The sequence below is a fragment of the Calliphora vicina genome, chromosome 1 (assembly GCF_958450345.1).
Source record: "Calliphora vicina chromosome 1, idCalVici1.1, whole genome shotgun sequence".
NCBI classification, from domain to species: domain Eukaryota; kingdom Metazoa; phylum Arthropoda; class Insecta; order Diptera; family Calliphoridae; genus Calliphora; species Calliphora vicina.
In genome coordinates, this window is record NC_088780.1 from 170222665 (window position 1) to 170237005 (window position 14341).

General features: G+C 31.4%; 3 protein-coding genes across 5 annotated transcripts; 2 read left to right on the forward strand and 1 right to left on the reverse strand.

Moving 5' to 3' along the window:
- Window positions 1–3735: 3735 nt before the first annotated feature.
- Rpn2 (Regulatory particle non-ATPase 2) lies at window positions 3736–7112 on the forward strand. Of its 2 annotated transcripts, none has more exons than XM_065498179.1 (3): window positions 3736–3754; window positions 3824–4773; window positions 4836–7112. In XM_065498179.1, the coding sequence occupies exons 2-3, from the start codon at window positions 3837–3839 to the stop codon at window positions 6962–6964; spliced, it is 3066 nt and encodes a 1021-aa protein (XP_065354251.1). In that variant the 5' UTR covers window positions 3736–3754; window positions 3824–3836; the 3' UTR covers window positions 6965–7112. The 2 variants fall into 2 exon arrangements, with proteins under 2 accessions (XP_065354251.1, XP_065354250.1); XM_065498178.1 differs by having other exon boundaries at window positions 3745–3766.
- Window positions 7113–10692: 3580 nt separating this feature from the next.
- Slbp (Stem-loop binding protein) lies at window positions 10693–11843 on the forward strand. The gene is made up of 2 exons (XM_065498184.1): window positions 10693–10856; window positions 10914–11843. Exons 1-2 carry the CDS (start codon window positions 10758–10760, stop codon window positions 11490–11492), a joined length of 678 nt encoding a protein of 225 aa, XP_065354256.1. The 5' UTR covers window positions 10693–10757; the 3' UTR covers window positions 11493–11843.
- A 284-nt stretch (window positions 11844–12127) lies between these two features.
- On the reverse strand, window positions 12128–14331 carry LOC135948747 (uncharacterized). 2 transcript variants are annotated; one of them, XM_065498183.1, is made up of 4 exons: window positions 14175–14331; window positions 12864–12934; window positions 12652–12797; window positions 12128–12593 (listed from the first exon to the last, which is right to left on the reverse strand). In XM_065498183.1, the coding sequence occupies exons 1-4, from the start codon at window positions 14279–14281 to the stop codon at window positions 12159–12161; spliced, it is 759 nt and encodes a 252-aa protein (XP_065354255.1). In that variant the 5' UTR covers window positions 14282–14331; the 3' UTR covers window positions 12128–12158. The 2 variants fall into 2 exon arrangements, with proteins under 2 accessions (XP_065354255.1, XP_065354254.1); XM_065498182.1 differs by having other exon boundaries at window positions 12652–12934; window positions 14175–14330.
- Window positions 14332–14341: the final 10 nt, after the last annotated feature.

Here is a 14341-nt window from a genome sequence, read left to right on the forward strand (position 1 = left end):
TAATTAATAAACACTTTAAAGAAAATACATTTAATTGACGATAAATAATACTAAGCAAATAACACAGTTCAACGGTACAAAGAAAATGCAGTGACTAGAGCCTATGCGATAGTTGTTTTCAATAGGAACTAGCCTCAAATGTTGATTGTACTTTTGTTTTGTATACTATTTTACATTCATATTTACTTTGTACCAATTAACGACTACTGTTATTAAAGTTTATGACCAGACCTCGCACAACAATAAACTAAAGAAAGAACAATTTCATAATGAGAAGAAATTCCTACCAGGGTTGTGAAAATTGGTACAATTGTTCTTCTCAATTTACAGAAATACGTACGATACATACGTTTTGACTAATTAAGGCCAGGTTAACGGAGAGTTAGCCGACCGTAATGTAATGTATCCTTAATGGAACGGAGCTGCTGATTGTTCTTGTTATGTGTAAATTACACAGCGTCTACAACTACGATTAACTTTGCTATAATATGCAACTGAACACCGGCAGAATAATGGAACAATTATTTTTAAAAAAATTACAGCAGTACATTCTTTGACCTAATACGGCAGTACGTCGGCAACTTTGCTTAGATATTTGGTGAGCTCCGCCAACGAATTTATTCTAAATTCATATATTTCACGCTGATGTAGGTAGACCAGGAAAACATAATAAAAATAATATGATTTTCTTTCTGACAGCCACACGATCAAGTTTTTCTTGATAATCTTTTACATATACAGTTTGTCAAAATTTACAAAAATTGAAAGCTGTGACGTAGGCTGCACGCAACTTGAAAACAATTTTAGTACAAATTGTGCAAACAAATGTAATCGCTAAAAATGTAAACACCAACTTGAATGAGAAATTGAATGCAAGTTCGTTTCAATTCGTAAAATTGTAAGTGTATTAAAACTTGAAAGGCAAAACTTGATCGTGTAACCCCCAAGTCAAGGCGAATCTATAGAAGGTACTACTACAACATGTACAAAAACAACAGGTACTTTGTTTTGGTTAAAAGATAAGTGAACTGTCAAAGTTGCCTGTTGTTGTTTTTGCTTTTGGGTTTGTTGTATTTTTCGCCACAAAAGCCACAAGTGAATTGACAGTTCAATTGTCTAAGCAACTGAATAAAAAAAATAATCAGCTGTTCATCTGAGGTCACCTTCTATAGATTCACCTTGCCCCAAGCAAAATAACTAGCACAGCATGGCATAATGTTTATAAGGTGTATGCGTTACTGCAACAAATACAACAATACAAAAGCAAATAACTTTTATAGTGTCAAAAACAGCTGACTTGATGTATACAAACTACAGCAAAAAAAAATTGTAATATTTCAAGTATTTCAAATTTATGGTTCATAGTTTTATGCCTGTAATACATAAGCCAATGATTTCATAATATCTTCATCTTAAATACTGCTAAAAAATGAAATATTTGATTTTTTCTTATGTTTGATCCGCCATTTTGGATTCAGTTTATTAAATTTTCAAAATCTGACTTCATATTTGTAATCAGTGACCATAGGTCTACACAACGTGTTCAATAAAAATTTATTTAATTGAATTTTTAAAAATGTTGACCGCCATTTTGAAATTTTACTTTTTTTTGCAGAATCGTAATCAGCGTCACCGAAAACCTTATATGGCCAAAAAATGGGATCTCTGGCCCAGTGTGTCCCAATTCTAAAATGACACAACTCAAAATTAATTTGTCGGGTTACACTGCAGCCACACGATCAAGTTTTTCTTGATAGTCTTTTACATATACTGTTTGTCAAAATTTATAAAAATTGAAAGCGGTGACGTAGGCAGCACGCAACTTGAAAACAATTTTAGTACAAATTGGACATAAAAATGTAATCAGCTGTTTTCTTGAATGAAAAATTGAAAACCAACTTGAATGTGAAATTGAATGCAAGTTCGTTTCAATTCTTAAAAGTGTGAGTGTATTAGTAAAAAAGTGTGAGTGTATTAAAACTTGAAAGGCAAAACTTGATCGTGTAACCCCCAAGTTATATAAACCCGAAAAATTAATTTTACGCTTAAACTATACACAATACACTTGTTTATCTATACAAAAGATATCAGTGTATTTTGTTGTAAGTAAGTACATAAATAGTTGTGTTCGCGTACTTGATAATTTGTACAAATTATCACTGGATGTTACGGGATTCCCTTCGTTTACTTTTAAAAACTTGTAACGAGAGAGCAAGATAGTGTTAAAAATGACAGTTCGTAGATAGAGAACATTTAAAACATATGGTTGCAAATGCAAACAAAACTAAAAAGTTGAAAATTAATACAATTTACAAGTTTTGCAAAGAAAAGAAGTAAAATAGCCCAAAACAAACGTTTTAAATTAATTTATAATAAAATACAACTTATTTTTACAAATTGTTGTTCGCGTACTTTTTTTTGTTACTTTTCAGATTGAGAGTAATTTATTTTTACTCTCTAAAATAAAGTTTTTTTTTACTGGAAAGTACGCGAACACACCTAATATTTATTGAGTCTTTATTTCTTTCGATAACATGTGTTGTACTTAACTAAATGTATATATAAATAACATAGAACTATTGTTGTCTTATTCTATTACACGGTGTTTTATGAAAAAACATTATGTTTCAATTGGAATATATTTATTTTCGATTTCTGAAAATTTAAAATTTTGAGTTGTGTCACTTTTGAACAGCTCAGCTTGCAAGAGAATTTTATTGCAAGTAAATTTTTTTCACTTGTCGCAAGAAAAATGACGAATGAGGAAACAGTGTTACCAAGAATGAGTTTTATATCAATTTACTAGAACTTAGTAAAAGAAAATAGCAGATTTTCTATGTATTTAAAAAAATAAAAATGACACAAATATACAACAATACATATTAATGATATTTTACAAAAATATTTTTTTTCAGTGATTTTATAATATTAAAAACACGGCAATACTGGCTTTCCCTTAATATTTTTTTTAATTCGTTCAATATAGAAATTTTTGCAAGAACATTCGTTGTTGGCGACATTTTTAAATGAACTTGCAACGCATAGTGTAGACTCACAAACAATTTTATTTTTATTATCGATGATAATACGTATTCATTACATGCAAGTAATTACTTGTATGTTGCAACGGGGGTTAATAAGGCTGTGCGCGCACAAAATCACAAGTAATTGAAAATTTTCAATCTCAAATCAGGCGAACAAATCATTCCGTGTGTGGCCAGCTTAAAATTTCGTCTTGACAAGCCATTAATTTATTTACTTAGCGGACATCTTCTTGTCCACACATGAATTTGTCTTTTGTGGACAGGAAAATAACGTTGACAAAAGTTGTACTAACAAGAAAAATTCAACGAACAATTATTTGCCAAAAATCCATAAATATAAGTAAATTACAGCGAAATAAATAAATAAACCTTTTAAATATTTTTTTAAGTCCGTTTGCGGATTAAACCTAAATTTTTGTATTTTTATTAATTACTTACTTGCATTTGTAAATTGAGCGTAACTTTTTGAGACTATTCTACTATTTAATACAACCCTGTTGTCATTGGCTAATGTCATAGGAAACGTCAAAATAAGAAAAGTGATTTTGCATTTTCTTAAACTGAAAAAACAATTTTTGGCATCGTCATTACTGTGAGAATAAAAATTAGAAATAAATACAAGTATTAAACATTTTTATATTGTCGATTCGTTTGTGGTAGCATCAAGCTAAACGTATTGTGAACAAAAATATTGAGAATTATAGATATTGGTAAATATTGAGGTTAGTTTAAAATACTTGCAAGTTTTTAATTGTTTCTTAACTGGATATTTGTTACAGACAACTCTGCAAAATGAGTCTTACTTCTGCTGCCGGTATAATATCGCTGCTCGATGAGCCAATGCCTGATTTAAAGGTGTTTGCTTTGAAGAAGCTGGATCATATAGTTGATGAATTTTGGCCAGAAATTTCGGAGTCTATTGAGAAAATCGAAATGTTACATGAAGATAGAAGCTTTCCAGAAAATAAGTTAGCTGGGATGGTTGCATCAAAGGTTTTCTACCATTTGGGGTCGTTCGAAGATGCGCTCACATATGCATTAGGTGCTGGCGATTTGTTCGATGTTAATGCCCGGAATGAGTATACTGAAACCATCATTGCTAAATGCATTGATTTTTATATTGCTCAGAGAGTAGCTTTCATTGAAACACCAAAGGAAGCAAAGCCAGTGGATGCACGTTTGGAAGCAATTGTTAACCGAATGATTCAGCGCTGCTTAGATGATGGACAGTATCGTCAAGCTTTAGGTATTGCATTGGAAACCAGACGTATGGATATTTTTGAGGTTTCAATCATGAAATCGGACGATGTTGGCGGTATGCTGGCATACGCTTACAACGTGACAATGTCCTTGATACAAAATCGTGGTTTCCGCAATGAAGTACTACGTTGTTTGGTCGGACTCTACCGCGACTTGGGAGTTCCAGATTACGTAAATATGTGCCAGTGTTTAATTTTCTTGGAAGATCCTCTCGCCGTCGCCGAAGTTTTGGATAAACTCACTAGATCATCTAAGGAGGCCAACAACTTGATGGCTTATCAAATTGCATTTGATTTATATGAATCTGCAACGCAAGAATTCTTGGGTAATGTATTGCAGGCTCTAAAGGAAACCGCACCAATTCCCACCGCCCTTCCAAGTACATTCAAACCGCAAGGGACTAACAGCACTACTAAAACCGACGAGGAAAAGGCCAAGGATGAGACTGAGAAACCGGAGGAGCCTGAAGGTACTTTATATTGTTTAAATATTAAATATTATGATGTTATGTTTTAATAAATTCCATTTTAGTCGATGTCAAAGTTGAACGTACTGTCGATTCTTTAAATGACTCGGAAAAAGCCCATCAAAAAAATATTGAAAAACTAATCTCTATTCTATCGGGTGAGGTAACGATTGATTTGCAACTGCAATTTCTTATACGCAGTAACCACGCAGATTTGCAAATTCTACGAGCAACTAAAGAGGCTGTACGTGTATCGATCTGTCATACTGCTACAGTTATTGCCAATGGTTTCATGCACAGTGGTACAACTTCTGATCAGTTCTTACGCGATAACCTCGACTGGTTAGCACGCGCCACTAACTGGGCAAAACTCACGGCGACTGCATCGCTAGGTGTGATACATCGCGGACATGAAAAAGATTCATTGGCTTTAATGCAAAGCTATCTGCCTAAAGAAGCTGGTCCCAGTTCCGGATATTCTGAAGGCGGTGGCCTATATGCTCTTGGCTTAATTCATGCTAATCATGGTGCCAATATTATTGATTATTTATTGCAACAGTTGAAAGACGCTCAAAATGAAAATGTTCGTCATGGTGGTTGTTTGGGTTTGGGTTTGGCTGCCATGGGTACCCATCGTCAGGATCTGTATGAACAACTGAAATTTAACTTGTATCAAGACGATGCAGTTACCGGCGAAGCTGCTGGCATTGCAATGGGTATGGTTATGTTGGGATCTAAGAATGCCCAAGCTATAGAAGACATGGTTTCGTATGCTCAAGAAACTCAACATGAAAAAATTTTACGTGGTCTTGCAGTTGGCATTTCACTCACAATGTTCGCTCGCCTCGAGGAAGCTGATCCACTAATTACCAGTTTATCTACAGATAAAGATCCTGTTCTTAGACGATCTGGAATGTATACAATTGCAATGGCTTATAATGGAAGCGGAAGTAACAAAGCTATTCGTAAGCTTTTGCACGTCGCAGTATCCGACGTCAACGATGATGTACGTCGTGCTGCTGTAACGGCTATTGGTTTTATATTATTCCGCACCCCTGAACAGTGCCCTTCTGTCGTTAGTCTACTGGCAGAATCTTATAATCCCCATGTACGTTATGGTGCAGCTATGGCTTTGGGAATTGCATGCGCTGGTACTGGATTAAGGGATGCTATTGCATTATTGGAGCCTATGGCAAGACTAGACCCAGTAAATTTTGTCCGCCAGGGTGCGTTGATTGCTTCGGCGATGATTTTAATCCAACACACCGATCAAACTTGCCCGAAGACTTCATTCTTCCGTTCTCTCTATGACGAAGTTATTTGCAACAAGCATGAAGATGTCATGGCTAAATTTGGAGCCATTTTAGCTCAAGGTATCATTGATGCGGGAGGAAGAAATTGTACTCTCTCATTACAGTCGCGTACTGGTCACACCAATTTACAAGCAGTTGTTGGCTCACTCGTTTTTACCCAATACTGGTATTGGTTCCCATTGGCTCATTCCCTATCCTTGGCTTTTATACCAACCTGCGTAATTGGTCTCAATTCCGACTTGAAAATGCCTCTAATGAAATTCAAATCTTCCGCTAGACCATCAATGTATGCTTATCCAGCTCCGCTAGAAGAGAAAAAGTCGGAAGAACGTGAGAAAGTTGCTACTGCTGTTCTTTCCATTGCTGCACGACAAAAACGTCGTGAAACTGCTGATAAAAAAGAAGAAGAAAAGATGGATGTTGATGAAGAAAATAAGGATTCTGCCACCCCAAGCTCCAAGAAGGAAGATGAAAAACCCAAGTCTGACGAGAAAACGGACAAACCCGATGAGAAACAAAAAAAGAAGGTAGAATTCAAAAAAGATGACGAAAAAGAAAAGGATAAGGATAAAACCGAGCCTTCGTCCGACAAGGAAAAGGAAAAGAAAGATGAGAAAGAAAAACAAGAAAAGGAACCTAAATTTGAAATTTTAGAAAATCCAGCACGCGTCATGCGCCAACAACTCAAGGTTTTGAGCGTTGCTGAAAATCAGTCATATATTTCTCTGAAGGATGTTACAATTGGTGGAATAATTGTCATGCAACACACTGGTAAAACTAAAGAACAAAAATTAGTAGAACCTGTGGCTGCCTATGGTCCCAAAAATGATGATATCAAAGAGCCTGAACCACCAGAGCCATTTGAATACATTGAAGATTAAATATGGTAATTCGTAATCCATTTATCTATCAATACTTTTTATATATTAAAAACACCTTTTAGAGGTATCATAAATATAAATGTTTAATGATTAACAACAGTTTGTCATATTTACAGTTTAATAAACGATATAACATATTCCAAATAAATCACAGTGACTTATTTATTTTACGTTTTATATATCGTCATCTAAATGCAAAACAACGTATCATCAAAAAATTCGTAATTGATTTTATTATTGATTACGATTCACTACATCATATTACATATGTGTACAAAATTTTAAACTGTTTGATACTATCAAATATAACCAAGTTATAACAAAAATTTAAAACAATGTGTCATCAAGTGCACGATTTTTTTAAACCTTATTACATATACGTTTTGAGTAATTAACCCTCTAAGCGGCCAATTTTATTTCGTGGTAAAATAATATACCAGGTTATTGTTTGAAAAAAAAAATAAATACGTTGGAATAAAAACAAACAAAAGTCAAGTGCACGTTCTTGTTTATCACAACAAGTAAATTTACTTGTTTGTCTCTTTACACATATTTACCGTTGTAACAGGAAAAATAACCAAATAAAGCAGCATTACATACTTTTAACATACCCGCCTAAAGGCAGCCTTGCTGGTTAGAGGGGTAATTAATTAATAAATAGTATTTTACCTTATTTTAACACGCTTTTTAACACTTTTTTGGAAAGAATTTTGAAAAAAATCTTAAACCATATTAATATTGGTAGACGATAACATACTTAAAAGTGTACCAAAAAAAAAAACATGGTCTATTTATATATAAAATTTAATGAAGTAAATTTTTGGTTTAAATAAGTAGTTGTTAGTAATTAAAATAAAAAACTATTTTATTTAAATTTTTATTTATTCATACAAATTTTTTATTGATGATACGTTATTTTGGTTTTAGAAAACAACAATTCAAAAAAACGTAAGACACATAGCATTTTTAATAAAATATATTACTAGTTTCTCTTTTCTCGTTGTTTGCTTCTTCTATAAACTTATGAAAAGTGATGTTACGATATTTTGCATTTTAGGTGACGATATCAGGGACCGCAATAACGGTTATCCAGAAAATTTGAAATCACTATGTTAGAGTCAACGGAGACATATACTGTTATATACCAATAGATTCGTATTGACGTGCTCTTCCAGAAAAAAATGATCCCAACTCCATAGTTAACAGTTGTTTTTCAACGTAAAAATAAAAGTTTTAAATGTTTCTCTATGGTTTTAAATATCCGTCATAAAAAAACTCATTTGAGGACTTTTATTTTTTCTGTCAGAAAAAAAAACTCATTTGAGGAATTTTATTTCCTCCGTCATAAAATAAAAGTCATTTGAGGAGTTTTATTTTTGAAATAACTGTTATAAAATAACTTTTTTATATCACTTATAACCGTTACGGTCCCTGGACGATATATATATAAAAGAATTATGATCTTGCGAATGTAAGTATAGCATATATAGGAACATTTGGTAGTGCATTCCATTAATGTACTTGAAAAATGGAAATTAATTTATTTATCGATTATTATCTTATGTCTATACCTGATTAATTTAAAAATTGTCAAGAAAAAAATTATAGTTCCCATTTATTAGTGTTATTGATTCGATAGTGTTTCAGTAGAAGTTTTTTTATTGTTTATTTTTTTGAATCAGTTAATTGTTTGACAATTTTCCCAATCTGCCCGAAGAAAAAATGGGGGCTATTTCGTGCGAAGAAGAATATTTTTCTCTCATACTCACTTGCCCAGACTTTGAGTACGGGAACAGTTTTCGGTAAAACAGGAATCCCGCAGGCTCCCAATGTTGAGTACGGGATCACACATAATGTTGAATTAAATTATTTATCAGAAAACTTTATTAGAAGTTGCGAACACTCAGAATTCCAGCACATAAACGATCTAATCTCTTTAAAAAATGTTTTCCTTTGAAAAATACTGACCCCATGACAAAAAATTTTGAGAAATGGTCTCCTCAAACGAGCTAAACTTTTATTTTACTTGGGAATCTTATTTTTTCTCCATACAAATGCGGACCCTAATATTAATATCAATTTGAATTTAACGGTATGTAACGGCTGTTTTCAACATTTTCATCAGTAGAAACGTCTACTTATAAATGTTGATAACACGCTGTTATTAACATTGTTTATAACTAAGATAACATAAACTGTTAAACCGCTAGTTATTTTTGTGGCCTACAATGTAATAACTTGTACATATATTAAAAAATATTTTATTTACATTTTAAATTATTATGTCCTAAATGTGATTTTTTATTATGTATAAATGCATGTATACACATACTAGGTGTGTTCGCGTACTTTCCAGTAAAAAATATCCAGTAACTTTATTTTAGAGAGTAAAAATAAATTACTCTCAATCTGATAAGTAACAAAAAAAAGTACGCGAACAACAATTTGTAAAAATAAGTTGTATTTTATTATAAATTAATTTAAAACGTTTGTTTTGGTCTATTTTACTTCTTTTCTTTGCAAAACTTGTAAATTGTATTAATTTTCAACTTTTTAGTTTTGTTTGCATTTGCAACCATATGTTTTAAACGTTTTTTATGTTGATATTTTTACTGGACAAAAAATGTCCAGTAAAAAATATCATGTTCTCTATCTACGAACTGTCACTTTTAACACTCTCTTGCTCTCTCGTTACAAGTTTTTAAAAGTAAACGAACGGAATCCCATAACTTCCAGTGATAATTTGTACAAATTATTACAAATTATCAAGTACGCGAACACAACTACTATATTTTTATTCAGAATTCTTTATTATATACATACTCTGTTATAAAGTTACCCCCTTGTTCATAATCAATTTTTAATTTTATAAAACTGAATTACAAACCAGTAATAAATTTAAAAATTTATTATATATAAGAGATTCTTGGAAATTCGAATAGTTAAGGGGTAAAACATGTTAAAAAACGGGTGAGTTGGTTACCTTGTATTCTTTAAACTATTAAAAAAAGAGCAGGTACGAATGCATTCAATAATAATCGTCCCTATCGGTAATACCATGTGAAATTTATGTTCCCATGAAATATCCATTTCCCTCGAAGTGAAAATTGCTATTGTGTTATTCCCATGAACTTTTCATTCACAATAGTTGATTTTGTTCGCAAAAGCTGTTTATTGTTTACAAAATTTCATGTAAAAATTTCACAACGAAAAATATGAATATTGATTTGCAATTTTTTTGAGCCAACTGAATGCATTCAAGAATTTGTTATTCTTTTACATTGGAAATCTATTATTTCTAAGATTATTTTATTGTTTTAATATTTTTACATTTGCGACCGATTATGGCCTATAATTGGCTAGGTTATCGGTGATGAAATAACATATTTATAATAAATGTTATTACTATGTAATATTATTATTTTGGCCATTTAGGCTTAATATTACAGAAATAAATGAAATTAGTACTTAAAAAACTCACCATGGTAAATATTCAACACAAAACAAATTATTAAATGTTACCATATTCATTGTTTTCTTCACATGTGTGAATGTAAAGAAAAGTAAAATGCGAATATTAGAACAAAAGAGAATTGTGAAAAACGCGCGAATTTGGAAGAACAACGAAATGCAATGTATTTTTTTAATATATTGTTGAAAGTCAGAAAGAAAGGACAGGTCTTGCTGAAGAAGACGTGTACTGTAATTGGGATAATATTAAATATACATTTTTAATAAAAGTATTTGTAGTTACTATATGAAATACGATTGGTAAATACATAGCTAGAATCAAATGGTTAGAATGTTGGTTTGTGAAAAAATTGCAATGTCTATGGAAAGTAAGAATGTTGGCGCAGGCAGTCGTACCTGGGCAGAAGAAGTTGATGCGGATGTGAGTATTTAATTAAGATTTATCAATACAATTGTATTAATAACATGAACTTTTTAGTCTAAAGGAACAGTTAATAGCAGCCTGTCAGAAGCAAATGATTCACGCCGCGACATTTCGTTAGAATTTTTGGATGGTGTAAATGAACAAAAATTCGAGAAGCTTGTTAAAGAGGAGAAATTAAAGACACCATTCAAGAGGCGTCATTCGCAAACTCCCAGCATTGAAAGCCGTTCGAATAGCCCAAACAGCAGCTGCGGAAGTAGCAGCAATGAATGCGATAATAGTGGTCGCTATTTCAACAGTCGGAAAAATGAGAAGCGTCCTAGACAAAATAGCTTCACTTCATCATCTTCTTCGTCATCTTCATATGCTGAATCGGATCCATCGATTCTTTCAAGGCGCCAAAAACAAATTGATTATGGTAAAAATACAGTGGCCTATGAACGTTACATAGAAACTGTGCCACGAACTGAAAGAACCCGTGATCATCCCCGTACGCCAAATAAATATGGAAAATACAGCCGACGTGCATTTGATGGTCTTATAAAAATATGGCGTAAGCAATTGCACTACTATGATCCACCAAATAAAAATGCAACTCAAAATAATTCTAGCTCTGATTCGGATTCCGAATAGTATTTACCAAAACTCTCTTGTTTAATGCTAGTAGTAAACTCGTCGATACTATAAAATTCCTGTTCAATAATTATTTAAGCCTTAAGTACACGATGAGTAAGCCAGTTTATTTTTGCATTGTTCAATTTATGTAATCGTTGCAAACAACTTGTTAATTTATATCAACATTAATATTGAATTGATTTTTAATGGAGTTATTCTTTTATACCTATTTTTACTTGTTAAAAGTTTATGATTTTAACAAAATCTTAGAATATCATTTTACTGGATTCTTGTAAAAATATATATACCAATATAATATAAACGTTAAAGCGTAAAAAATGAAATTTAATAAAGCATACATTTCCCTCAGTTTCTTGGTTTTGTTACATGAAGTTATCTATCTACCTACTTATGGTTTTTTTTTTGTATGTATGTATTCGTAAAACATCTTGACTATTCACCATCTATTGTTAAAAATTTCCAAAATATTATTGGGGTTTTTCTAGCTCTCACTTTCACCATATGTATTATAATAATATCAGATGTTTAAATAAATCAATATTGAGATGAAAATTCTGACAAAGTCAATTTATTAATCCTAAGTATTTTTGGACATCAAATTTAAGAATTATTTATTAAGTTGTTTTTATAAAAAAAAAATTATGAAAGTCAATTACTACAATTTTATTTGTTAATATTTTCTAGAGTATTCAATATGTTGTCCAATTTCTGCATTTGTCGTTGTTCCATATTTTCCATATGTCTATTTATGCGCATTTCCATTTGCTGAAAACGTTCATCAATGTGTAATTTTAATTGATTAAAAATGTCTTCATCTGTTGATTTTTTGTCAGGTTTGGCATGTTCGATGTTCATTTTCTGTGTCATAAGCTGCTCCAATGTCATCGAATTAGACTGACTTGATTGGGTCATAATTTCTAATAATTGTTTACACTTTTCTGAGGTTGGACCCGGTTTTGTTGAATTTTGTAATATATTTTGAACGTTCTGAATATTTATACAACTAGTATTCGGTAATAACGTTGTTACGCCATTAGGATTGGGGGCATTATGTAACATAATGCCAAATATACAAACATCACTGGAATCTGTTAAAAACTGCGTAAGAAATATTAATTATAAAACATAGATACATTTTCTTAAAGTTATTTTTTACCCTTAATGTTAAATCGGTTACACCTGATTTTTCAACTTCGAGATCATATCGATAGCTTTTAAATTGTTCATCTGATTCATCCACAGTTACTCCATAAATTGTTTCCAAATATTCTTTTATGGGACCTTGAAATATCTCTACCTTGGCTACATTACATACAAAAGACACAGCCTGAATTTTATAATGGTGAAGTATTTCAAGATACAATTCACAGTATTCAGAAGAATGTCCTTTGCTTAAGAGTACGGATTTTTCTTCGTCTACTAGCTCATCTAATTGGGGCCTAAATGTTTATAGAACATACATGTACATTAGGGTGGCCCCAAAATTTAAGTTGCGGATGTTCCCACCTAAAATGAAAATTTGATTCATTCTAAGACTACGTTTTGAATTTTTTTCGTCCTGGGGTCAATATTTGGCGAGCTGGATCGAAGGATAAAAAGGTCCTTTTTTGGGGTTTTTTACATTTTTTCCATATTTCTTCCAAAGGAAGTATATATAAATTTGGTATCATATGAAAGGTCTTTGAGAGACGCATTCAATTGGTTAAAAGAAATTTAAAAAAAAAAAATTTTAATTAAAAAATTTTAAAAATTTTCGACAAAATTTTAGTTTTTTTTAATTTTTTCATAGAATTTATTCAAATACATAGATGAAATTTCTTGATCATAAACATCATGTAATTTCACCGAAATGGTTTTTCTCGTTTTTTAAAATTCAGTCCAGTTCAATGTTTATTCAAATTTGTTTAAACCCAATTTCATCCCTATCTGTTAAGCAGTTTTTCACATGTTACTTAAAATTAACAACAACATTCCAAAGGAATAACATTAAAATAATCATTATAGCGCGATGTATAGTAAATGTTTTAGCTTAAATTTAAATATTCGTAGTGTAACAAAAGAAAAGTATAAGAATTTATACATCGATGGAAAGCTTATAAAATTTGAGTTATTTTGATGTACATACATATACTATGAATTGAGTACAGAGATTGTCAGATAGGGATGAAATTAGGTTTAAACAAATTTGAATAAACATTGAACTGGATTGAATTTTAAAAAACGAGAAAAACCATTTCGGTGAAATTACATGATGTTTATGATCAAGAAATTTCATCTATGTATTTGAATAAATTCTATGAAAAAATTAAAAAAAACTAAAATTTTGTCGAAAATTTTTAAAATTTTTTAATTAAAATTTTTTTTTTTTAAATTTCTTTTAACTAATTCAATGCGTCTCTCAAAGACCTTTCATATGATACCAAATTTACATATACTTCCTTTGGAAGAAATATGGAAAAAATGTAAAAAACCTCAAAAAAGGACCTTTTTATCCTTTGATCCAGCTCGCCAAATATTGACCCCAGGACGAAAAAATTTCAAAACGTAGTCTTAGAATGAATCAAATTTTCATTTTAGGCGGGAACATCGATACCTTATTTTTTCTCCATACAAACGGGGCCACCCTAATGTACATACATACAAATTATTTGAAACAACTTCAGGTAGATATTTATTTACCTTAATAAATAATCCGGATCTGCAGCATGTACTTGAACAGACTCAGAAAATGTACATCCCCCAATTTGCGACCAATTGCTAGATACTTTAATTAATGAACTGTCCATTTTTAAATCCTTCGTCTTAAAGTACTTTTTAGCTTCTAACAAAGGACATTAATTTCTTTG